Source organism: Poromitra crassiceps (genome assembly GCF_964638095.1).
Source record: "Poromitra crassiceps genome assembly, chromosome: 25".
NCBI lineage: Eukaryota > Metazoa > Chordata > Actinopteri > Beryciformes > Melamphaidae > Poromitra > Poromitra crassiceps.
In genome coordinates this window covers 10,770,436-10,797,091 of record NC_139649.1, presented here as the reverse complement: position 1 = coordinate 10,797,091, position 26,656 = coordinate 10,770,436, and the positions used below count along the sequence as shown (strand labels likewise).

The 26,656-nt window shown below is 42.0% G+C and overlaps 1 protein-coding gene across 3 annotated transcripts; it reads right to left on the bottom strand.

Annotated features, from left to right (window-relative positions):
• Positions 1 to 1,454: 1,454 nt before the first annotated feature.
• mbd1b (methyl-CpG binding domain protein 1b) lies at positions 1,455 to 25,386 on the bottom strand. 3 transcript variants are annotated; one of them, XM_083660868.1, is made up of 17 exons: positions 25,301 to 25,386; positions 24,204 to 24,714; positions 23,030 to 23,173; positions 22,731 to 22,866; positions 20,687 to 20,958; positions 20,415 to 20,497; positions 18,394 to 18,437; positions 16,853 to 16,993; positions 14,174 to 14,320; positions 12,759 to 12,779; positions 12,556 to 12,648; positions 10,548 to 10,709; positions 10,200 to 10,373; positions 9,738 to 9,830; positions 9,565 to 9,651; positions 7,137 to 7,229; positions 1,455 to 4,968 (listed from the first exon to the last, which is right to left on the bottom strand). In XM_083660868.1, exons 2-17 carry the CDS (start codon positions 24,701 to 24,703, stop codon positions 4,468 to 4,470), a joined length of 2,691 nt encoding a protein of 896 aa, XP_083516994.1. In that variant the 5' UTR covers positions 24,704 to 24,714; positions 25,301 to 25,386; the 3' UTR covers positions 1,455 to 4,467. The 3 variants fall into 3 exon arrangements, with proteins under 3 accessions (XP_083516994.1, XP_083516995.1, XP_083516996.1); XM_083660869.1 differs by having other exon boundaries at positions 10,200 to 10,340; XM_083660870.1 differs by lacking the exon at positions 10,200 to 10,373.
• Positions 25,387 to 26,656: the final 1,270 nt, after the last annotated feature.

Sequence of the window (26,656 nt, the reverse complement as noted above, 5' to 3'; positions counted from 1 at the left end):
TGACGCGATATGAAAACGTGTTTTCAAATTTAGCTGTCTGAAAAGGTGGAGACCGCACGCCCAAAATAACACGTATCACGTTAGCCTATACTGTACAACCCCCCAGCAAAACGACTTGTAGACAACACTATACAATATGTAGGCCATTTTTCTAGAGAATATAACGTTAGCTGTAGACGGCTATTCATTTATACGCCCATTTACGATGAGAAGGACATCTTGGAGCAGAGAACCCCCCCCCCCCCCCTTACCGGAGAGCATGACCGATGCCTACGGAGGTCTCCATGGTCGTCTGTGGAAATGCTTTAGCCAAGGAAAACAATTTCAACGTGGGACTCCTTGACGATCAGGTCCTCCTCCCCCAGAAGACAGCTTCTTCAGCCACTTAATAAAACGCACCGTAATTCATAACACACGAATTAAAGGCAACTCGTTCATGGTGGCGGCTCCGTATCCCAATTGTAATTCACCAGCAGCCTCCTCCTCTCCTCTGGAGCTCCGTTGCGTCGAAGCCCTCCTGCGCATCTCGGCTGCTAAAGCTGCCTTCAAAAGAAGAGAAGAGAGCTTCTAGCTTCCCCTCCTGCTGCACCGGATCATGAAAAGAGCCTGATTTTCTCTGATCTGTACGTTACAGCTGCCTCAGCACTGTCTGTCACAACAATGTCCCCCCGAAACGTGCAGTTGTTGCCTAGTACTATTAAAAAATAAAGAAAAAAAGAAAAAGAAAAAAAAAACCGCCTCCCGAGGCTATCCAACTATTCTCAAAATAAAATAGCATTATTTTTGCACTATTTTTAACGTGTGCAAGGAATACACCTTTTTGGTAGCACTTTAACCTGCTTACAGTTTGACCGTAAGCTTGCTCTCTAACATTAGTTAAAGGAACACTTCGCCGATTTTCAATCAGCTTTATTATTACAAAATCAATAGTATATTATAAACATACAAAAAATGACATCTCTGGTCCACAACTTAACTCAAATCAACTCTCAATTACTGTCAAACTAAATGAATGCCTGTAAAACTGTTTAGTTTTACATAATGATACAAAGCTGAAAATCGGCGGAGTGTCCCTTTAACCGTTTTGATGTGGTAAAGCAGGTGTAACCGATACCATTAATGATGGTTCCATTCCATTTAGGTGTTCCTCCAGTGCCCTCATTGATGTTATTGGTTACACCTGCTTTTCCACCTCAGAACGTTTGCTGTGAAAAGGGCCTATATCTTAATTAACATGAACACCATTAGTAAATGATTACTAGACACATTAGTTAACTGTTAATAAGTTCATGCTTACCCTTTATTAATGTACCCTGATATTATGCATCCTTCATCCTCTTCTGTAAAACTAGAAACCGTAGTATATGTTGGAAATTTGAATTATTGTTGCCTACTCCATTTGGATTCTGATAAATCTGCAGCAGATAAAATTATCAAATCCATGATTATGAAGAATAGATTTATTCATTCAAACTGGTTATTTATAAAGTCTGTATTTCTGAACAATATTAAACATTCTATTAAAACACACTGAATTACAAAAAGCATGTTTTTTTTACAGCTCTTTCTGTACCCTTCCACATCTTAGTATACAATATAGGCCTACAGCTGAGAATAATGTCACATTCATACAACAGAAATGACACGAGCAAAATAAAAATCCATCAGGTTAAAAGAAAACAAGCGTAACAATTTAGTTGTTTAAAGACAATTATTTTTCTACACAAATTTCTATTCTATGACAAAATGCTGACACTGATTTTGTTCCTGTGAATGGAAATTTGTTTAGGTTTTTGTTTTACATTTAAAAACTAAACTGTACAAAAGCCACGGGTCTGTGGCACAATTGAGTGCATAGCAAGTGCTCAACTTCAGAAAGTAGGCGGATACAGAAGACTCTTTAGCCTAACATATAGGCTCGGAAGCTGTATAGTTCAAATGAAGGCATTGGTGGTACCATAGATAGACTGTAAAAGTGAAACAATGACTGACAGCAGCATGGGAAGCTTTTAAACCAGTCTGACAGTCACTGAGGTACCCCCATCTTCTCTGGGCTCAGTGCACAATCCCATCCTCCTATTGCCCCAAACAAGCAAGTACCAAACAGCTCAACAACCCTATGCTACTGTCACAAAATTATACATGTTAATGTGAATGAAATATCGGCCATGTTTGGGTAAGTTAAAGGTATGGCCCATCACTGAAAAAAAAATCACATGCTTCCACTGTTCCTGGGTCAGTTGTAACACTAAATTCTCTCAGAAGGTCTTTCAGATCTTACATTGTAGTTAAGTACGTTAGACCTTTGAAGAGAAGGTTTTACAATATATATGTGATCTCAATATAGTAGGCCTGGTGTCAGCATTAAGCACACTTTATTTGCACAATGCCTTCAAGAACAACATAGGAAATAACAGAGCACATACAAATGTCCTATGCTTCAATTTCTTAACATTTTCCTAACATTGCATAACACTCTTCTCCAACACTTATCACACTCTATTAATTTAAATAAAACAATAGTATTTTTAAAGAATAAGACATGCTGCCATTCTGTCAAATTCTGCACAATTACTAGAGGAAGCCTCAAGGGCAAAAATAAACGCTGATAATACATTAATAATCACGCTCTTAAAATCATTGAGCCACTAAACATCCCAATGGAGGAGGGGGTGTACAACTGGTTTAAATAAAGGAAAATTGTTATGAACACAAATGGGGTGAATGGGGTCACACTCATACTGACATACAGTATGTGAATATATATTTTTTGTCACATTTATTTGAGGTCCACGGTAGAGGAATTTGAAAAGCAGGTTTGCTTGAGGAAGAAATCATTTTAGAAAACAAGTAAAATTATTACTTTTTTGGTGTTCTAACACATTTCACATGTAATCTGCTAATCAAAGCTAACATTTGTGCAAGGATACATTTGTTATCATGTCTGCCTCAGCCCAAAAATGATGATGAATGTGGCAAAGTGGGTGATCTCTTGAAATATCCTTATCTATTAAGCATTGGAATCACAGGCCTTCCTATGCCCATTAAAGGGATACTCAACACTAACAACTCAAAGCTATCAGTCAGCTGTGGGTCATGTCAGTTTTGTCAAAAAAGGGCGGGAGGTTTTGAGGCTTTCAAATCCGCCCACTCCACATTTGGATAGGATGCACTTTTGTGGGGCGGGCATTTGAGCACATGACAATCAGCTAAATCCTCCACCCAGTTAGTGGCAACTTGCAAAGGTCCAGATCTAATTTGAAATTTGATTTACTCAGTATGTCATTTATTAAGTTTAAAGCAATAGTTCGGACAATGGCAGATTAATTGACTGAGTGACTGTCTTCTCTCTACTTGTAGTGCTCCACTTTAGTCAAATTTTCCAATTTACAGTGAAATATTTTTGCTTTTCTAACAGCTGTGAAAAGTAATGTAAAAGACAACCCTTGGACTAAGGTTACAAGGTAATACCATATTTTGTATGACGCAACATTCGACTATAGGCAACTAGATATCACAGCTGAAAGAAGTTACATAACTTATTTTCAGATGAAATATGAACACTATGAACACTATTTTATTTTTTAAATTCTGGCTGCCACGTCATTGTTTTTAAAAGTTTTTTCCCTACAAAATAGCTTTAGTATCCTGCATTTTTCATAATCTGTCTAATGCAGTGACAGTCTAAACAACTGCATGTCCACAATGACACCACTTTTTTTTATTTAGACATTCCGTTAGTGCCAGCATTATGCAGATTTCTTTTTTACCTCTGATGCGCCACCTGCTTGTCCAGTGGCTGGAAGTAAATTGATGGCTAATCCTTTATGCATGTACAATATAGTCTACGGGTGGTATGAGGACACTCTCAACATGACTATGACGATATTTGATAAAACTAGAGCTAACTTACAATTAGACTTCAGAAATTCAAACTATGGCAACGAAAAGACAAGTGAGTGAATTGGCAATCGTGTCACCTTTTACATTTTGGGCTCCGACAGACAAAAAAATTGGGTCGATGGAATTGACAACTTAAAAAAGTGTGGTGTTTTTTTGTGTGTGTTTTAAATGGCGAGAGAAAGACAGAAAGCCACAGACTGGCAGCCACAGAGCGAGAGAGAGACGTAAACTGATTATAACTGAAGAGAACTGATTAGAATGGAACTGAACAGTTTGGATCAACGGGTGGATGAGTCGGCGAGGGGAGTACAGATCTACATGTTTCACTTGACATAACAGTCATCATGAGGAAAAGCCCTAAAACAATGTGACAGTAGAAATCTGAGATGAAATAGGCCTGCTCATTTAAGGTAATCGCAGTCTAACTGCTCCTGGAAAGCCTTTGGTGAATCTTCAAATAATAAAAAATCGTATTATTACAGTCCAGAGGTAAATGTGTAAACTGTAGTCCATCTTGTGCATCCCTGTAAAAGAAAATCAAGGACTAATGACCCCCTACTGTGGTCACAGATTGTTCTTCTCTGCAGCTCTGAATCTCTTAGAAAGCGCTCTGCAGTGAACACAGATGCTGTGGTTTTTCTTAACCAAGAAATCGCACGTCGATGCTCGCTCCAAGATGATCGGCCCCTTGTTAAATGAGAGTTCCTTGTTAGAGGGCAGTCCCTGGCACATCAGGTACCCCTCCAAGTCCAAAAGCAGATTCACCACCTCCGTCACAGAGGTGAGGTATGCCGGGTGATCGGCGTACAACGGGTGGGTGATGAGCAACGGCTGCTTTTGGACAGTGACCTGGAAGGAGAAGCCCGGATCAATCAGCACCATGGTGTCCGTCATGCAGGACTGTTTGGAACACTGGACCAGCTGCAGCTGCGGGCCCTCCACCACGATGGCATACCAGAGGATAGGCAGCGCGGAGGCACGCAAACCCTCCAGCAGCTTCTGCAGCTGGTGTTCGGAGTACCCGCTCCTGGCCGGGTTCTCTGCCAAACTGAAGATTTGTGTAATCTGCAGTGAACAACAGAAGGGAAATAAATCACCAAAAGGATCATATCATCCAGAGCGTTGGCTTTCAAACCTTTTGTGGCCAAGGCACACCAAAGGGCAAGACAAAATCTCAAGGAACACCTGTATTCATATCCATGCAAAATAGGCTGTAAGTGCTTTGTATTTACTTGACAAACATATTTACTTAACAAAATAATTCAAGAGTTCATTTGAAACTTTGTCAAATTACATCTAGCGGCACCATTTAATCAATCCAATTAATTGTTTAAGCAGAATATCAGAGCAATTTAAACAGTTTCTTATCTGACCTATTGTCCCTCCCACCTTTCCATCCATCCACCTGTTACTCTGCCATCTGTGCTGCCTGACTGACTGATGACACTCATTATTGAATGCATTTTTTCTCATATCATCATTCTCTTTCTGTTTTCATGGGGGCTTGGGGGAAGAGGGTCGGTGCTCCATCAGCAAACAAGAGTGCGCGGCAAAACATTAGTGAAAGTAACAAAAGTGAAATGATTGGTTTACTTTGCATCTCCCCCAATTGAAATAGTTTGAAATTCGCCCTGACAACGCTGTTAAACTGTTGTTGTTGTGTTGAAATGTACCATGTTACCTGGAAGAGCTAATGCTTGCTTCTGGCCTTCAAGCGCTGCACATGCAGCTAGAAGGAATAGTCCATTCATCTGTAGAGCGCGGGGGGAGGTTAGGGGTGGGAATCACCAGATGCCCACGATATGATACTAAAACGATACTTGAGTCACGATACGATAGTATTGCGATATTGCGATATCGCCGATATTGCGATATATTGAATATTGCGATATATTGAATATTGTGATATTTCGATATATTACGATTTCTTACTTTTTCAACTGCAAATGATGTCACCAAAGGAATACTTTGTCAACATCTGGTTTATACAAGAACACTTTTTCAGTCTGTACATCTGACTTCAACCATTTTATTGCAGCAACATTGTCAAGTAGACAGACCAACAACTTTCATAAAGTCATGTCATAGTTGCATGCACCTGACAAACTGAACTGTTTGTTACAGTCTACTTACAGTCCACCTTAACTGGATGTGTGTGTGGACTACTGTACTTAGGTAGTTTTTGAACAATGCAACTTCACTTACACAAAACATCTTGTGCAGCCCATTCAGTAACTGGGGAATTTGTAAATTACTGTTATGGCAAAACTGTTACTGTTAAAACAAAATGAAAATATGCTACCGTTTGTTTACTGCTGGCCTTGGAACTAAAGTTTATAGTAGCCCGGTGGCCTGGCATGGCCTGATTTTTTTTTTTTTTTGCAATATCGATACTTGGCGTCCAAATATCGATACAATATCGTCAGGCAAAATATCGCGATACTATGGTGTATCGATTTTTTCCCCCACCCCTAGGGGAGGTGGGGTGTCATAGACTGAAAATTATTCGTGTTTTGGGCCCTTTTGCACGTAAATCTGAGGTTTAATCAGTTATAATAGTGACATAATTTGATATGTTTCGTAATAAATCTATAGCTGTCTGAGTCCCCTTTTAGTTGATGGCACCAGGCAGCTCAATCTAACCGCTGGTTGTCACAAAATCCCACGGCACAACGTGGACTTGCCTCACGGCACACCATTTGGGAACCACTGATCCAGAGAACCAATATGAAAACACCCTGTACCTCAGCCAGGGGTTCCCAAACATTTCTGGCTTGTGATCCCACGTTAATGTCACAAAAATCTAGGGACCCCAGACATTCAAACAGGCATTCAAATTCCGGTACATCGGTAATAGCATCAGTGACATCATCAATGATGTTACAGTATGCTGACTTTTTTTGTCAGAATGCTGACATTAAAACTCATAATTCTGACTTTAATCTCAGAATTCTGACATTAAACTCATAATTCTAACTTTATTTTCAGAATTCTGACTTTATTCTCAGAATTCTGACTTAAACTCAGAACTCAAGTCATTTTTCACATGTGGTGGCCCTAATCCTCTTTGGTAGTTTTAAATTGTGTGTGGTGTTAAAAACAAATAAATAAATAAATAAAATCAAGCAGCCCCATTTGAATTCCAGGCGACGCTGCCAACTGGGGTCATGAACCCAAGGTTGGGAACCACTGCTCTACCTGAATACACGTCCTCCTCTCAGCAGGGCACTTACCTGGGGAAACTCCTCTTCCTCATCTTCTTCGGTGCGTTTTTCACCATCTCTGCCTGCGTTTGATTTTTCTCCGTCCCACCTGCTTAGCTGGTCCTGGGTTGATCAGGGTGAAATCAGATTCAATGTTAGGGCACTGTGACTGACAAGCTTAGCCAAGACGACTGATTTTCTTCCATCATTACTGTTAATATATTGTTTTCTTTTTGGCTCCCAGATTATAGATTAATATAACAAATGTTTTGTTGTTTTGTAGTCTAACTGGCATCAGAGTGCTTTAATTTGCATACCAACAGTGAAAGACTTTCTATCACTGCAAAAATACTAAATTATAAATGAGGCTGCCCCTTAAGTCTCTGAGAGGAATTCAAGGTGACTAGGTCAAGGGAGGTGATGCAATGCAGGGAATCAATTGACTCTGAGGTTGCCAAAGCAGGGATAGTTGTCAGGACAGGAAGAAAATGGAGGGCAAATCTAGATGGTCCAGGACCAAGAGATCCAGCAGATACATGTACATGGGGAAAACCATATGCCACTTGAGCACAAGTTGGGGCCTGATTAATCCAAGCTCGGTCACCACCTGGGTGAAGATGCCTGATGTTGAAAGACCAAAAACACCCAGTGGCCCCATGTTAGATCACTGATGGTTCTATCCAGGAGCATCAGAAGATGTATTCATCCAATCACTTGGCGGGCAAAACCTGTTACATCAAGGAACATACTGGAGGATGGCCAACAACAGAGTGGTGAAAACTAGAGACACCTTGGAAAGACAGCAAATCAGCTGAAGAGGGGTGGTGACAAATATTGTCTAATGCAAAAACCAGAGGATCACAGAACAAGAGGAGAATGAGCATTCCAACTTGACAGAAACAAGGGTGACGATGGCCAAGGGAAATGGGGAAGTGTGCAAGAACGGCTGATGCATAAAGACTCCTCAATCCCAAAGAAGATATTTTAAGGTGTAGATTGTGACAGAAGAAAATGTGCTGGTAACAACGCTGGTGAGACACAGGAGGAGCCAAGCCTGGATTCTCCCACAGAGCCAGGTGCCTCAAGTGTTGCCAGTTCCAACACAGACTGATCAAATCAAGTAGCCACGAGCTCACAAAACCACAGGAAATTGACAAGCTGCAACTCAACTGCAAGGGGAAGTGTGGGCAGGAGGCCACGATGGCTGATTGGTGCCGTTGAGCCGAGACCATTGACCAAGCCCCGGCCGCACACCATGAACCAGAGAGAGGTGCAGCAATATAAGAGGTGCTGCAATCTGCACATCAGAGTTGAAGGACCTCAAGAAACAGCACAAGGCCAGTGAGGAGCAAAGACCTCTTTAGGCAGAGCTGTGGTGCATCTTGATTGTGCGTAAGACTAAATGACGAGGACGAGAAGAGGAGAGAGCCAGGAGTACTAGCTTCATAGGAATCCCTTTGGTTCGACAGAGCAGCTGCCCGGACAGTTGAGTGCAACAGGACACTGCCTTGCTCCAAAGAGGGTTATGGTCAACTAGCACAACACAACCAGAGCACCTACCTACAGAATGACCGACTGATGGGTCAGTAAAGTACAACATATTCATCCCAAGTGAACCACTCCTGAAATGCAGGGTGTTGTGAGGAAGGAAAAGTCCATCTTTGGCGCTTTGTCCATGCAGTCTAAAAGCACCTCATGAAGGTCTATAAGCACCGCATGAGGGTCAAAAAAGTGTGAAAATGTTTAATACAGCAAAGAAAACAAAATTCTGCAGATTAGACAGTTGCAAGTAAAGCAGTCGCCACGCCCATTTCACATTAATGAAGCTTTTGGACCAGGACATACTGATTTATGATGCCCACTAACCGTATCATTTTCACATTGCTACATTTATAAGCAAAGGTTTGCCATCACTTGTCTTGCTGGTTTTTGATCAAATACATCTCTTGGATGCTCCTGAAGTGTTGTAACCTGGAGTCATTGGGTGTTTCGGGTCTCACGACATCAGACACCCTCGCCCCGGCAACCCAGCTGTGGGTGATAAGACCCGACTTGTGTTCAGGTGGCATTCACTACTCCCCATGGATCTCCTCTCCTGATCCAGGGCCACCTCGAGGCTTTCTCTGCTGCCTCTGTGATGTTCTTAATGGCTCTTCTCCTCCCCATTCCGGTGATGCCCAGACGGTGCACTCAAGGCTTTGTAGAGTGATTGCCCCACAAACGCTCTGCAGCCAACCTCGATGGGCATACACCTTGCCTTCCAGTCCTGCTTGCGGCAGTTGATGACCAGTTCTTCATACTTCAACCTCTTTCTCTCATGGGCCTTTCTCTCTCTAACCATATTATTTTCACATTGCTACATGTATAAGCAAAAGTTTGCCATCACTTGTCTTGCTAGTAATCAATCTTGGTTGTTCATCAGAACTATGGTAAATGCTGAATGGAAAATGCAACTTACTATCTGAGAGTTGTTATGGTTGCCGGCGTTGGCGACTCTCGGGTAGTCAGGTTTTCCATCCCTCTGTGCAAGTTCTGAATGATTCAACTTTTGAAAGACACAATTAAGTTGAAATTATATTTTGGAAAAGGTTGATGTGATGAAAATGTATAGTTAAGAATTTCCCATCAAACCTGCATGGAATGTAGGTGCCCCCCTTGCTGTCTTAAGGTCAGATCATGAGAAGGTTTGCTACCACTGGTAGGCTCAGAGGTCCAACAACTCATCTGCAACAAGGATATACAAGTGTACAGAGACCACAAACCCTTCATGACCCAGCAAATGTGATTCGTTTCATATCTAGCATGAGAAGTTAAGCTAATCCAAAACAAGACAACCAATAAAAACAAAGGAAGGGGGGGTAGATAAAAAGCCTTAAGAAGCAGTGTTTGTTATTGCAATGCATATAATCTAGTAAAATGTGTAGTATGTATATGATGTATATACCCTGTTGTGTGTGTAGATATATGTTGCAGTATATGACTGTGATGCCATGTAATGCCCTTTGAGACATGCTTGCGATAAGGGGCTATAAGGATCATAACTGAACTGAAAATCCTTGCTTTTTGTCAGCACCAATGGCATTGGAAACTCACTGCTTGCAAGTTACTGTCATCTTCCTCGTCAGTAAAGTCCAAGCCAGCTGCAGTTCTAAGTTGCTTTGTCTTTCGACTGTATGTGTAGTGCGGTCTAGGCCTGCCCACCGGAAATAGGCCCTCTTGGGTCCCATACTCAGACTGCCCCAGCGGAATGCCGGGCAACAAGTGTCTCTGCCAAATACAAACATATGTAAGTGGCAGTGACAGCATTGGTAGGAGGTTATTTAAAAACCACCACTGTTAATACATCATCGGAAGGGAGCACAAGGAATAATACATAATAGACAATTATGTCATTGCCAAATGTATATTTGAATTAAAAAGTGCAATCGGTAAATAGCCCACCATTGCCTGTCTCCGACATTGACGCTGACGACACTTCTGCCGCTTCTTATTGCTGCCGCCGAACTTTGGCTTGTCCACGCAGAAATCACAAGTGCCGCAGTCTTTCCTGCAGAGACAGGCGTCGCAGGCCCCGCAGGAGCGCCGCTTCCGCTTCTTATGCCACTGGAATGCAAGATGATCAGAAACTAGTCAGCATAAATCACACGTCCTACCATCGCCTGTCTCTGACATAGACGCCACTTCTATGGCTTCTCATTGGCGCCTCCGAACTTTGGCTCCTCTGGGCAGAAATCACAAGCAGAGACATTTCCCACAAGAGCGCTGCTTCCGTTTCTAATGTCACTGGAATACAGGATAATCAGAAACGACTTATCCCAAATCAGTGACATTATGCAACGATCGGGTGAAAAAGGTTTTACAATTACAGAATTCTGTCAATCATTTATGGCAAGGAAGGGGCATCAGTAATGCAAAAATCTTGGGCTAAAATCCAACTCATGACCTTTGTGGCATTAATTGGATTTGAGCCAATTCATTCAAGAGTATTTTGAAATACTTTAGAAGTCAACTTAAAATGTTACTGTATGCTTACTGTATTTAAACACATTATTATTATAATAAAAATAAAAAATAAATCCTGCCATTCTAAAAAAAGATTTTTTAACGCACTAACACATGGGATAATTTTTTTATTACAGGAGTCTGTACACAAGGATCAGATGCCCTTATTCGGTCTTAACCATCAATATTTGCTCCTTTTCTCACTCACCTCCGTGGCATCTTTCGCACATTCATGCTCTCTCTCTCGCTTTTTCTCTTTACTCTGAACACACCAGAGTGAACATGAAAGAAATATCATCAGTACACAAGTGGTGTTTCTTGCCATGATGATCAGGAATGGATTCCTATCCATTTCTGATCTGAATGCAATGATTATTAAACATTGACTCATCTCTTGTAATACTGTATACTTCTGACATCTGACTGGTACTCATATTTTGATCTCAGACAACTTAAAATTATTGTTTTTACATTTTAACATGAAAACAATATTTTAAAACACTTTTTTTCCCATGGTATCGAAAATGTTATCGCAGATCCGATTTTCCCGGGTATTGCATCAAACTTAAACATTCTCGTATCGTGACAACCCAAACACCAAACTTAAATCGGTGACAAATGAATGACAATCATAACAGCAATCGTTTAAGCTACAATGTGCAAATTAATCTTCTTGAGAAAGGAAGTATATTGTTCGTCCCGCCTTCCTCCCCCTCAGTTGGTAAAGTTCACGCCTCGACACATGTCACTCATCTTGATAAAGTGTCTAGACATGGCATCTAGCCTGAAGCTGAGATAACAAGCATCCATCCAGCCACCAGAGGTGCTGAAGGAGACCACGAACAGTGGGAATCAGGGAAAAAAGATCAAAGAAGAAGAAAAAATCACCACCACCACCACCACAATGCCTGCATTCACGTGTGCAGTTTCGTCTGCCACACGTTTTACCTTCCTGATCTTTTGTTTGTGACTGCTTTCAGCCAGTGTTGTTGTTGCTGAACTCCTGTGCTTGACAGGCACAACAAAGCTCACCTGTGGTCATGAGCACAGCAAAGGGTATGTGGCCAAAACCACCTCAATGACTTTCAGGCAAAAAGGGGATTTCCACATGTATACACAGGATCACACACAGGCCCAGACCAATATGGTATGATATATCCTATTAATATATCTCTATATATATATCTATATCTACAGTATATCTATATATATGGTATGATATATCCTATTAATATATATATATATCTATATCTACAGTATATCTATATGTATTTTGTAGGTAATTTCTTTTTACATATGTATTGGCAGTACATTGACATTAAATGCTTTTATATCTATTGTTATTTTAATGCTAAAAGCTGCACGTTGTGGCTTTAAGCATTCATGCCTGTGTCTATGTCTCTAAGGATGCTACTCGAGGATATTGAAACAGGGTTGAAAAACTCACATCGTCGTCATCGTCAGTGGACATGTCGTCATCGTCGTCAACATCCACGTTCACTGAAAAGTCCTCTGTGTCACTAGTTCTATAACTTGGGTGCTGTGGGAATAAAGAGTGATCAGTAAAGAGAGGGGGAAACTGTAAAACATTCTTCAGAGAACAGTAAAAAAAAAAAATGTGTTGTTTGGTCTTAGATTAAAAAAGGTTACCTGTGAGTCCATAATTTCATCCTGTAAAATAAAATGGACTCGTTAGATTTCAAGGGGTGGCCAAACTTTTGTGGTTGTGTGGGCCACATACAGAGAAATATAGGACAGTCCTTGCATAGCAAGAAATATACAGAGAGTCACAGGCCAAAACAATATTAAGCACGGCATTCATTGTTCTGTACTTTCAATGGTGAGCGACAGATAAAATGTTGTCTCAGAGTGTACATCGTGCATATATTTCATCGTTTGTCAAGACAAATTGCAGCGCGAGAGAGAGGGAGAGATCATTTATGTGAGTGTGAGAGAGAGCAAATATAAACCAACTAGTAAGTATGGGTCTGAATTATTATAAATTATTATGCTACACTTTTGAGCTGACTGATATTTCCATTACCTGCAGCACTTTGGTCTTTTTCTGTTCTCCCTGAGTCTGCACTGTCACTTCACGGCCGTAGTTTGGCCACCCCTGATTTAGACATTGAATGAGTCAGTCAGTGACAAAGTCTACTACACCAGTGATTCCCAAAGTGTGGGTTGGTGTCCGTGAAGGTAGTGCAGGTGGACCACGAGAGGCATACCTGCCATAAAGCCAGAGTAAAGTTTATGATATAGATTAGAATATCAAACTAGAAGACCTAATGTAGGAAATACACTAGCAGACTTTGAAATCTTAACTGTGATTATGAAAAGACTGGGAGTTTACACTACATGACTGGTTCATTAAGACTTTTTATCAACCGCTCTACCTCCTGAGCTACAGCCGCCCCTAAGTACCGCTGCCAGGAATTGAACCCAGGTCTCTGGCGTGGTAGGTGGACGCTTTTTACCTCTATCTACACTACCCAGACGCCCTTACTGGTCTGATATTTAATGTAACCAACAAGTAAATGACATAGCACAATACTCAGCAGTGGAAACTTTGAAGCACCATGGACAGCCGAAACATTTTTAATTCAACTCAAGGACACCGAGCTGGGCTGCTGAGGACTTGCATTACTGTTATATGAATAGAGTCTCAGTTTCCCTCATTCTGGACATTACTTTCACCAGCATAGACATACATGTTTTCAAGCTGATAACCAAGGAATGCAAGTGAAAACTGTGGCTAAATTAATATGTTTAGATTGCTTACAGTAAAGGCAATTTGGTTGCAGATCCTATTTTGATTTCTGATATATTTGCTTGATAAATTACCACAGAAAATAAATAAATAAATAAACACATACATACATACATACATACATACATACATCAATATAAAAAGAATGCCTACTATCACTGGCATTTCAGACATGTGCAGTGAAACAAGAACCCCAGAAGAACTTAAGTGACATCAGCACATGTACATGTATGGCCTTCTAGTATAAGCATAATACAGAAATAAACTTATTTCTGTATGACATAAGATATATTACCTGGTAACTCATACTGTCATCAAATATCTCCGAAAAGTCATTTTGAGGCCTCTGCTGGGAGAAGTTTGCACCTCCAGAGCTTTGATGGGTGAAGTTTGCACCTCCAGCATTAGCAATTTGCTGCGTGAAGTTTGCACATCCAGGGTTCTATTGTGACATACAGAATGAAGAGGTCATAAGTTCTGTACCAAGGTCAAAGTTTAAAGTCAAGCTGAAATGCAAAATGACTTTTTCGCTATTTTAGATCACATCCCTGCCTGGTCATAGAGTGCACCTATTTAACAATGTATACCAAAAAATTCACACAAATCCAATTTCTTTGGTTTTTCACATCACAAGTCAACCATGTTGTCTTTATTCATAACGAAATATACAGTGTACTTACGTCAACTAGTACTATCAAATTTCAAACCAATTTCAACCAATAATATGACATGACAGCTGAGCTGTCAATCAATCTTCATGGCTAGAAGAAAATTCCAAGCAGGCAACATGGCTGCCTACTAGGGGTGCCGCAAAATAATCGATTAATCGATTAGTCGTCGACACACTCACTAGTCGGAGTGAAAATTACTAATCGACAATTATTTTACTATTTTATTTTTATTTTTTGCGTCTTTCACCGTCAGTCATCCATGCGCTAGTAGAATTCCCAGGGTCACTGAAGGCAACTGCCCCTCCGCCCCCCTCCCCGCACACGGAGGACAGGAGTTGAGAAGTACACAAAGGAGGAGCAACAATGGCCACGCGACAGAAAACTAGCAAAGTTTGGCAATACTTTGATGAAGAAAGAGACAACAAGGTTGTGTGTCGGCTATGTTCTCTCAAGCTTGCATATAACCACTCTACCACTGCAATGAGGACCCACCTTCAGAACAAGCATCTCGACGTAAACTTGCGTGGAGGAGATGATGCGGATACTAGCAGGCAGACCAGTATCACAGCTTTTACTGCAGAACCCCGCAGACGATGTGACCCTCGCCGGTCCGAAACGATCACACAACTTTTCGCTGAGATGACTGCCCGCGATATGCTACCACTGTGCTTTGTCGAGGGCGAAGGCTTTCGCAAGTTGATGAACTTTGTCGAGCCCGCATACACCGTGCCGGGGCGCACCTTGATAACATCCAGAGTGGAGGTGAGCCATGGCAAAATGACTGAGTACATTAAACAGCAGTTAGAGGAGGCACAGTGTGTGGCAATAACGTCAGACATCTGGACGTCCATTGCAACAGAAGCATACGTGACAATAACCTGTCATTTCATCAACGAACGTGGACAGCTCTGTAGCTGTGTTCTACAAACCCGCCCCATGGAGGACAGGCATAGCGGTGAAAAAACAGCAGCATTTAAGTTAATGGCTTGGGAATTGTCTTCAACTTTTGGCTAAATGGCTCCTAAATACATGTAATAATTGCATGTTGAATGTTTTGACATAGATTAAATTATGGTCAATTTAGATGGCGTCCTGATTATTATTATTATTAATTTTTTTTTTTTTTTTTGCTTATAGACTAGTAATCGACTAATCGTCTTCAGAATTTAAGGGTAATCGACAGGAAAACTAATCGATAAAGGCATCCCTACTGCCTACATGGGCAGACTTTGCTAGCCCATAAATGTTAATATACTTAGCCAATAATCATGTAGCAAAAATAAAATAAACAGTAATGTCTTCATTTAATGTAGATGCAACGGATGTAAACTTTGCATCCGTAAAGCCCCTTTTAGATTGGCCTAAAACCCCAGAAATATCCACAACATTTAACTACTGGATTTTTCATCGATCTAAAAGTTACGACCGAGCTTTTGACCAGAGTGGCGCTGTTGAGCGCTGTGACGGCTGGGAGCTCTAACCCAGAAAAAATAACATCACCAGCACAGAATTCGGATAAAAAGAGGCCTTTATGAGCAGCATCGAGCTTTCAAACCCCTCCGTCGAGAAGCAATGAACCCTTCTGCTCTAGCAGGTGGCTTTGAAATGTTTGTGTGACACGTGTCGTGCGTATCGCTGATGTCGACAGCTTGAAAGCGAGAGTGGCAGGCAAGTCTATGTACGGATAAGGGACTCTTGTAGGGTAGACGATCACGTGACGATCATACCCGGAAGAGTTCGAAAGGGGCTACCTTAAGCTGGAAATATACTTCCACGATCGCCTCAACATGCTGCTTATCTGTGTTGGTATACGGTAATTGGCTCGTTAACGCGCATTCCAGGAATATCGCTATTTACCGTGGCTCTCCCTCGGCCAAGGACCCACCAACTGGTTCTCTCCGCTGGGGCTTGGCGCAGTGAGCCAGCCAGCCAGCATGCAGTCCATGGCGCCGTATTTACATTCTATTGTGTTTGTAACATAGACGGTTATTGAAATGTGACCGGTACTAAGGTTTCAGATTTGTCGGGTAAAATACATTATTTGGGGACTGCTTTCTTCCGCCGCTCTGAGGCACTGAAGGCAGGGCACTCGTCTCGCCTCGCATTCCGTCCCTCATCCCAGACACGCCTACTTTTCAACGGTCAAATCAAACTCCTCCACACGCTATGTCCCGCCTCTCTACCCCGTTTGACTCGGAAACACGTCACGTTTAGATGTCACATACTGTGCAAATGGCATTTCAGCTCGACTAAGAACAATGAAGTAACTGACAAAACAATGGATGTGCCTGCGTCAAGCCTACCTTGCGGATGGGACATATACACTTGCGTTTTCGGCAAAGGCGTTTTCGGGTTTCCTTGCTCTCCTGTCCGTGTTTGCAGTTGGCACACTGCCCACAGTTGATTGAGTTATGGCAAGCCACGCACTGCCCACAAGGAATCCACTACAGCAAATAAATAATAATAAAGAAATATATAATAAATAAATAAATAAATACATATAATGCAAATAAATACATAAAGACATGATTAAGACAGGGCAGGTTTGATTACGGTACTAGGAGTGGGGGAAGGGGGCGGGGGGGATCGATACAGCATAGTATCACGATATTTTGTTGGCAATATATCGTATCGGATGCCAAGTATCGTGATATTCTATTATACAAAATGTCAAGAACATGCAACATTTATGACAGGTTTTTATGATAGTGTTAGTCAGTCGGTCTGCTTGACAATCCTATTTGGCTGCAATAAAATTATTATTATTATTATTGAAGTGAGATGAACAGACTGGAAACTTGATCTCATTAGATAAAACAGATGTTGACAAAGTTTTTTCCTTTGGGGCACCATTTGCAGTTGAAAAAAGGTAATAAATCACAATATATAGCAAAACTAGCATATCGCAATACTATCGAATCGTGATGTAAGTATTGTGATAATATCGTATCGTGGGGCATCTGGTGATTCCCACCCCTATTGATTACACATCAATATCCATGTCATCTGCCAAATTAACATATTCAGAGGAATATGCAGAGAATTTAAAATCAGATATAGAGGACTGTGAAACGGCTGGCTGTCTCCCCCAGTTTGAAATGGAAATTATGTTTGGCGACAATCTGTTGTTATGGGTAATTAGCATCGGTATTCTTGCACCGGACAAAAAGAGTTCAAAGTTAGAGGGGGTAGCTCACAAAGGTCATCTTTTTATTGTTATCTATAAGAATTTCATGTGCTACGCATAAGCAGATTTTGCCCTCATATGTAACGCACATAGTCAACATGTTATGCTGCCATGTCAGCTAACGGCTAAATACTGATGCTGATAATAAGAGCCTTGATCCATCCAAACTGTCCATTCCTGCTCAGAAGAGAGGAGTATTGTCATTCTGGAGGAGTCGACTACCATCAGGGCGGCAATGCTTCACCACTGGATAAAGAGGAGGAATAAAAGTGGCTTTGTATCCTACTACTATGCTACCTGCTACTCCTACTGTTATAATTGGAGAGCTGTGTGTGTGTGTGTGTGTGTCTTGTCTGTCTGTCCGGGGTTGCAAGGCACACCGCTGCTACAGGGGGCGCTACAGCGATATTTTACATTTGACATATCTTAGCTCACGCTGCTATGATTGCTCACACACACACACACACACACCCCAAAAAAGTGCACCCATGCAGTCCATAGTTCAATTTCTATTCATCATCACAAGTTACCGCTGGACGTGTTCAGGCTTTGGCTAGCTAGCATAGCTAAACAAAGATGTTAACATCATACATACAACATACATACATACATACATACATACTGTACATACAGTAAATATTGAGAGACAGTTTTTACCTTTCTGAAACGAACCATCGGATGTTCCCTCGTCTTTGAGGATGCTGGAATTAAAGAAAGAAAACAAGGTGGGATGAGTAATAACAATTTCTACAACGGCATGAGTGAATACTGGATTCTGATTGGCTAGCAACAGTGGTAAATACGCCAACAATCTACAGTTCGGCTCCAACCGCAGTATCACTCCGCTCCCTGATGCTGACTCCGTTCCCTGTGCTGACTCCGCCCACTGTTACTGTCAGTCTGCAAATCTTCAACAAGGAAATGGCCGATCTCTAACACAAGGAAATGTCCGATTTCATAGTACCGTTTGATTTACTGGGTGGATTGAGTTTTGAGCAGTGGTTAGATGAAGATGAAGGTGAAGTGAACAAAGAACGACATGGTGAAATTGGGGAGAGAGAACTGGCTGAGCTTGAGTTGTCACGAGTTCGGACTAGCGGGAGGTCGGACTAGCGGGAGGTCGGACTAGCGCCCGGACCCCGAACCTGGGACTGTCAAACAAACAAGCGCCCTCTGCCGTCACCAGATATCAACACACCACCACCAAAACGGGCTGCTTTAGATAACTGTTTAAATAACTGTACTTTTACAGGCAATGTATCAATAACTGTGAATCCCGTTAAGGAATAGGTTAGTTGTTTTTTGGCTCAAAGGCAACTAAATGTTTAGTGCAATCATTGATCTTGTGTATGGAACTATATTCTGTGGCGGAAGGATAAATGTATTCTGAAACCAGTAATGATTATAAATAAATGAATTGGATGTTACAATTGTGTATTTTTTATATTATTTGGTAGCTGTTGTAGAAAACAAATTTAACACTCGAGGTCGGGGGTTGTGGGCACATTTACCACTGGTACAGGGTTTATAGCACTCGGCTTCGCCTCGTGCCACAACCCTGTACCAGTGGTAAATGTGCCCACAACCCCCTCCCTCTCGTGTTAAATTTGTTAATGTAACCCGTTGAAGCCGGAGCCTGTCTCACGAAGCGAGGTCAGTGGGATAAGCAAGGCAACTTTGGGTTTAACCCTGGCTTTTTGGTCTCAGGAAGGTGGCACACTTTTAACCAGGGTAGATCACCATGATTGGTGGTAACACCTGTGCTGTACAGCTAACCTGCTCTGGTTAACAGGTTCAGTTCATGCTATTGGATCAGAACAGATAAAATGCCAATCACCTCTCTGGAAACATGGAGTCACCATTCCTATAGGATCCCAATATCAACAGAAACATTTCATTCGGACAAGTTGTAAAGAATAACTGTACGGGGGTAAACTATTGAATTACCAGTTTAGTAATAAGGTTTCTCATTTCTCAATAAGGATTCTCAACAATGATTAATGCAGCAGACTGGACTCATATTCTATCACCAAAGTGCTAGGAACCATGAGGCTACAAAAATACGGGTTGTTGTTTTCCCCCCCTGGTTTTCAATGAAATTGTTTCTGTATTCAACAGCATGTTTATGTTCATAGCAACTCAGTGGTCTGGTCTGTCAGTTGTGGCTACAGCGTATGTGAACAAAAGCATTCACACCATATAGCATTTCTTTCAGTTGGCAGTTGCCCAGAGAAGATCATAATTTGTTTTTTTATGGGGTATTGTTTCTTTTCTAATTTTCTACCATTTTTAATTGATTCTTTTTACATTCTAGTTATTTGCTTATACATTTCCTTTTACCCAACTATAATGACCTATTATTATCTCATTTCAAATACGATGCTCTGGATCTGTCCATGTTGCATGCGATTGGCAATTTGTTACAAGCTCCGTCCTCTTTCATGTCAACATGCTCATCATAGCTGATCGGTAAATCCTGGGTTGACGGAGCCAGTTGATAAGCAGCTACGTGAGCTCGGTTATGTGGGATCACCACTGCTCGATTTTGTGAAACCTGCAAATGCCAAAGATAGCCTGAGTACGCTTGTTAGGCGATGTGATGATGCTGACCTCGCTCCATGAGACAGGCCTCTGTGTTTCTGTTCCTGATTGTGTTTCACACTTATGTAATGACATACCCCAACAGCCGGGACAGCAGGGCTTCTTCCTCTGTTTGTCATACCATGTGCCTACAAACGAAATACCACACTTGGCACAGACGCTGTAGAGAAAGCACATGTGATAGACAGCAAGTCATCTGCTTGTAGCAACAACTCAACATAAACCCTTCTGATCAAGCAGAAATACTACAGGTGTCCTGTGATCTAGCACGCTTCTGCAACCTAACCTCTGATGTCAACTTCAGCGATAAGTTTGATTAGTGACATGTAAATTGAGGAAACCAACTCACAGAGACATCTCTTCTGACCCATATTGCCCATTGATGATGGAGGGGAGCGGTCTCGACGACGACGTGGTATGGGGAAGTCTTATTTTATCTTCGTCCTCTGGACCTCGGTGTGGAGTGCTCGTCATGCTGTTTGGCAGGAGACCCGTGTGGTTGGAGGAGGCGGGTTTGTAGGCCAGACTGGGGGTGAGCCTGTGGTGTGAGTCAGGAGTGTCTGCCCCCTCGCCTCTCTCCATCCAGCTGGACTCTGAGGAGGAACGCTCCCTCACCCTTTTCTAAACAAGAGAAGATCAAGTGGAAAAAGACACGCACATTAGGGTCGTCCACATTTGAAACGGATTACAATACTCATTTGCACCAGTATCGATAACAGCAGTGCTTTCTCAACACCCACCACCACACGGAAAATAATAATAATCTGCGTTTGAAAATGCTGACATCCTGACATTCTAAAAAGAAAAGAAAAAAACATGGGATGAACTTTTTATTACATGAGTCTGCACATTAAGATTAGACTCTTGTGATGTCCTTATTCGGGCTTAACCACCACAAACAGATTTGCTCCTTTTCTCACTCACCTCCTTGGCATCTTTTGCATAATTATGCTCGCTCTCTCGCTCTCTCGCTTTACTCTGAACACACCAGAGTGAACATGAAAGAAATATTGTCAGTAAACAAGTGATGGTTCTTGCCATGATGTTCAGGAATGGATTCATATCCATTTCTGATCTGAAGGCAGTGACTATTATATCAATAAACATGGACTCATCACTTGTAATACTGCATACTTACAATCAATATTTTCCTGGGTATTGCAGAAATTCTCGCACCATGACAACCCAAACACCAACCCTGAATCAGATCCCACATCATGTCTTAAGTTAATCAGTGAGATAACAAGCATCCATCCCTCCAGCCACCAGAGGTGCTGCTGGAGGAGACCATGAACACAGGGAATCAGGGGAAGAAGAAAAAAGGGGGAAAAAGAAGAAGAAAAGCACCCACACCACCACCACCACAATGCCTATATTCACGTGTTTTGTCTGCCACACGTTTTACCTTCCTGCTCTTTCGTTTGTGACTGCTTTCAGCCACTGTTGTTGTTGTTGCTGACTTCCTGTGCTGGACAGCCACAACACACCTCACCTGTGGTCGAGCACAGCAAAGGGTATGTGGCCAAAACACATGTCAATAAACAAGTAAATGGCACTAAATGGCAAATGGCCTGCATTTATATAGCGCTTTTATACAAAGCGCTTTACAATGAGTAGTTACATTGATCCATTCATACAGACATTCAAACACCGATGGCGGCACGCTGCCACGCAGGGTGCTGGGCTGGCACACCATCGGGAGCAATTTGGAGTTCAGTATCTTGCCCAAGGACACTTCCGACATGCAGACTGGAGGAGGCGAGGATCGAACAACCGAGCTCTTTTATCCAAAGTGATTAGTGGACGACGCGCTCTACCTCCGGAGCTACAGCCACACGTTTTACCTTCCTGGTGTCTCTTGCCATGATGTTCAGGAATGGATTACTATCCATTTCTGATCTGAATAGCAATGGCTATTATACTTCTATCATATGACTGGCACTCGTTTTTTTTATCTCAAAGTGCAGTCAACATGTTGAATCATCTGAAAAAGCCCCCGACAAGGCCGACTAGTGCCAACAGTGTGGCACACACACGACAGCGCAGACATTGCCAACGTCCGATCATCATTTTGTGTTGTTGCGGCGCTGTGGACAAAAGCGGCACTGTTCGCCCGGAACAAAAACTGCATTTCCTGAACACAGAGGCTGAGCCACGGCAGTGACCCTCCCTCGCTGTTTTATTTCCTGCGTAAGTTTGCCGTCACTGCTTCATTCGTCGGCCAGAGCTGCTTTAAAATATTGTTTTCATGTTAAAAAAAAAGAAAAAAAGGCAAATTGTATCAGATATCGATACTTTCCTGGGGATTGTATCGAAGTTAGAAATTCTAGTATCGTGTTAACCCTAGTGCACATTCGAAATGAGCAGTTTACAGTGATAAAATGGGTGCATACCCTCCTGGTTTTTCTGGGCAATGGTGCATCACCGGTGTAGAACTTTCCGGTCTTAAATTCAAACATCGTCAAGTCCATGGTTCCCTGCATCACTGCCGCCAACTCCACTCTGCTTCTCACTCGGTCACCACGTGGACTGCAGGAGGAGGAGCAAAACAAAAACAGAAGTAAACGGAGAGTAGCTGTAGATGGTATTAAACATTCAAATGAACAGTGCTTGTTGAACACCAAGTAAACTCTTAATAAAATGTGTACCAGTCACTGAACATGGGAGAATATGTCCAATAAATAGTTTTTACCCTAGGTAATAAACGTCCTTCTGGCCAATACTGGAACCTGAGCGACGAACAACCTCCTTGCGCTTCCACCCCTCTCCTAGTAGCGGCCAATCGTCCCATCCCTCATCCGGAGCTGTTCGTTTACCACGCCGTTGGGGATTAAGCCTGTGTGTGTGTGGGGGGGGGTGTAACACATGTTAGAAACGCATATAAATGGAGAAATACAACAGACGTGCACAAAACTGCTTGAGGCCAGAAAAATACACAAGAAAACTGTTAATAAATATTTGCTGTTTTTTCCCTTATTGAGGTGGACGGAAGGCCTAGAGCAGGGTGGGCAATTCTTTTTCCTGGGGAGCCACATGAAAACCCAGATTGTTGCAGGGGGTTAATTTTTTTGTCATGCTGTAACCTCTAATTTTATCACTAGATTATAGAAAACATAATACTGTACACTTATTCTTGAGCATTTATTGCTGTTGAAAATCACTCAAAACATCCAATTTAGGTAATTTCTTTTAGCTTCATAAGTTAAATGGTGTGGTTTGTTTTAGACTTCCTGGGCCAGGCAGAACCATCATGAGGGACGGTTCTGGCCCCTGGGCCAGATAATGCCCAGGTCTAGAGGCTTGAGATGTGCCAGAAACAAAGTCACAGCTTTGAGCCCTGCAACAAACAGTAAGTCAAAGTCAAAGTGTGTCTGTCAAAGTGCACTGGCACAGATGTTGAACCCTCTCCTGAATGCAAATTGCCAATTGTATTGAATACCATCAAATATAGGCTCTAATACAGATATAAGCTGATGGAATATGACAATTGTGAATAGTAAACAATTACAATCTATAGATACAATATAAAAGGGAGCAAGTGGGCTCTGTCCACGATTTTTTTTTGTCCCGGAAGTGATGTCACTCAACTGGAAGTGATGCCATGATCAGTGATGTCCCTGCATTGTGACATCATCAGTGAAATCCATCAAATGTCAAATCCAAAGAACATCACTCTAGTCTAGTAAGAGCTAAGAGGTGGTGTTCTCTTTGGATCTGATTTTTACTATTAGATAAGCAAATGAGGCATCTGCAGACAAATTTAACATCTGTCAGAGAAGATCCCTAACCGACAGCATAGTTGATGTTTACATTGAGATATTTTTTGATGACCACAGAATGATAAAAATTGGCATTAATAAACCTACTGGTAAACTTTTTTTACGGGCTTCTCGCTGCCCGCCACGCTGCTCTTTTCACTTTCTCCTTCTCCTGCCAGACTCTCTTCTTCGGGATCCTTTCTGCCATTGAAGCGTTGGCCAGGACCTTGGTGATGGTCATTTGTTTCATCATCCTCCTCAAGGGGCTCAAACCAGTCAACAGGAGGCTCCAGAAGAGCAGCATTTGCCTCCTCGTTTGCCTCCCCTGAAGCTAATTCCACAGGAGCAGAGGGGAGGTTTGCCTGTGCATCACGTTCATCTGAAGGTACTAAGGGCTCCTGTGTTGGTAGCACTTCAGGGGTGTTTTCTGGTCCGCTGTTCCTAGTCTCTGTGCTTTGGTCAACATCTCCTTCCCGAGGCCCTGTGGCAGAAACTGGGTCTTTAACTGTTTCTGGTCCGCTGTTCCTAGTCTCTGTGCTTTGGTCAACATCTCCTTCCCGAGGCCCTGTGGCCGAAACTGGGTCTTTAACTGGTTCCTCTTCATCCATTGTTCGACCTCCTGGATAAGACAAAAATGTCCCGTTAGTTAGCATTCCATTGAAAGTGGTGTATTTTCACAGTGTGCCGGGTATTACGACTTTTGACCTAATGTTACACTAGATTTGGGCAGATGATCTAGCAGGGTCGTCTAAGCTGCTCAGTTTTTTATGACAGAACCCGGCAAGAGAGAATATTTAACGCTACGTACACGTAGCTTATGTAACGTTAGCAGCTCAGTGGTAAACACAGAGTGCCAACTGTCGTTAGTTAGCATATACGGATAACAGTCAGCTCGATTGCTAGGCTGGCCGCTGGCTAGAATATGTTACTGTCTCCTATATTGGTTTCGATTTTATTTAATCGAAATGGTCATGACTTAGCAAGAAAGTACATTACAAGCGAGCTAACCTCAACCAGCCAACCTATTTTACTGCTCAAAGTCCGATTAGTACCGCTATCCTATTCAGCAGTCAAGCAGAACGTTAGCTAACCTAAGCTAAGCTTATCTACGTTGACGTTTCATTCGCTTGTGTTATTTCCTGCGAGCCGGGGCTGAATATCGATCGTTAAATGATTTGCAGTTGAACGGACCAACAATAAATTACCTTCAAAACAAAAATATTTCCTTGTTTGCTGCTTCACTCAAAACACCGCTTGACTTTGCAGGATAATGCTAACCTAGCTAACCCCACACGCAGCTAGCTAACAACAAAGATAGTAGAAGTCAGAAGAGAGAATCCCGCTTCGCGAGCACCCCACTACACACTACAGCGCCACTACTGGTCGCGCGCTGCAATCACGAGAATAACTTATCGTGAAAAATAACAGCGCGAATTTAACATGAACTACTATTTTTGAATAGATGTGGTTATAAACTATAATACAGCGACGGCAAATTTATGTGCAAATTGTATTGTAAAAACGATGCTCCTTCTTCCCCAGTCCGCAAGTGGTACGTATGGCAAGCTATAAGGGTCATCTTTCGTCAACTAGACCCACTAGACCGCAGCCACCAGAGGTAGGGCAGCAGACTTCCAACTCGCGCACGCGTACATTTACACACATCGATTTAACTGTCATTTCGGTCATTTCACATTACAATTACGGATCATGTTTCCCATCAAGTGTGTAGCAACTGACCGTATTCATTTATTCTACTAACAGTTAACAGGTATGAAAGTCATGCTGTTATAATATATCATGCAGTTAGCGTTAGGTACACGACACTAAAAATCAGAAAAGGCGGAAGTGAGTGATGGATCGGGCAAAGACGATGAGATTTCAAGTCTCTTCTACATAAGGTGAATAATATCAAACATAGGCTACTTCCTCTCACCTGTAGTGCTATTTATCCATCTAGATCGCTTTGTGAATAGCTAAAATGTCAAACATATGCCACATTTATGTATTTTGTAACATTTTCTTGTGCGCCTGGCACTGTTTGTTTGAGGTGTTCTTTGGATAGAGGGATTCGCCTATGGCTTGTGTACTTAGGGGGCGTGCTCTGTACCGTACTGGCCCTCACGTATGCTGCCTTGACGTGCTATCGGAAAGAAACCGTGAAATTATGAACGAGCGCACATAAAGGAGGCGCGGGGACATGACATTATAAACCGTATTGTTTTTGTCTTTCGTTGCAAACAATTTAATATGTTGTTGTACGTCGGGTTTCTAACATAAAACCAACCATTGCAACAGCAGCACGTTGTTGTTGGTGTGTGTGTGTCCCTAAGTATGAATGCCGGACTGTCAAACTGCAGTGGGTTGTAAGAATCGGAGCAAAAACTTGTGCTATTATTTGTGTAAAAAAAACAAAAAACATCTAAATAATCTCACGTTGTTTGTTCATTGTTTTATTTGGGCAAAGCTCAATATTTTTGTATTCTGTACTATTCAAAACATTATTTGGAAAATATTTTCAAATTTAGAAATCAAAATAAACTAAACATAAGTAAGTAAAC

What these genes read in the sequence shown, in the direction of transcription:
- mbd1b (XM_083660868.1), bottom strand. Translation starts at nt 24,703, where the DNA reads ATGGATGAAGAGGAACCAGTTAAAGACCCAGTTTCGGCCACAGGGCCT. An exon ending in CCCGTAAAAAAAGTTTACCA is followed by an intron (nt 23,174 to 24,203) that starts GTAGGTTTATTA and finishes ACACACACACAG; the next exon opens with GCTTAATCCCCAACGGCGTG. An exon ending in GGCACCTACATTCCATGCAG is followed by an intron (nt 9,652 to 9,737) that starts GTTTGATGGGAA and finishes GTCTTTCAAAAG; the next exon opens with TTGAATCATTCAGAACTTGC.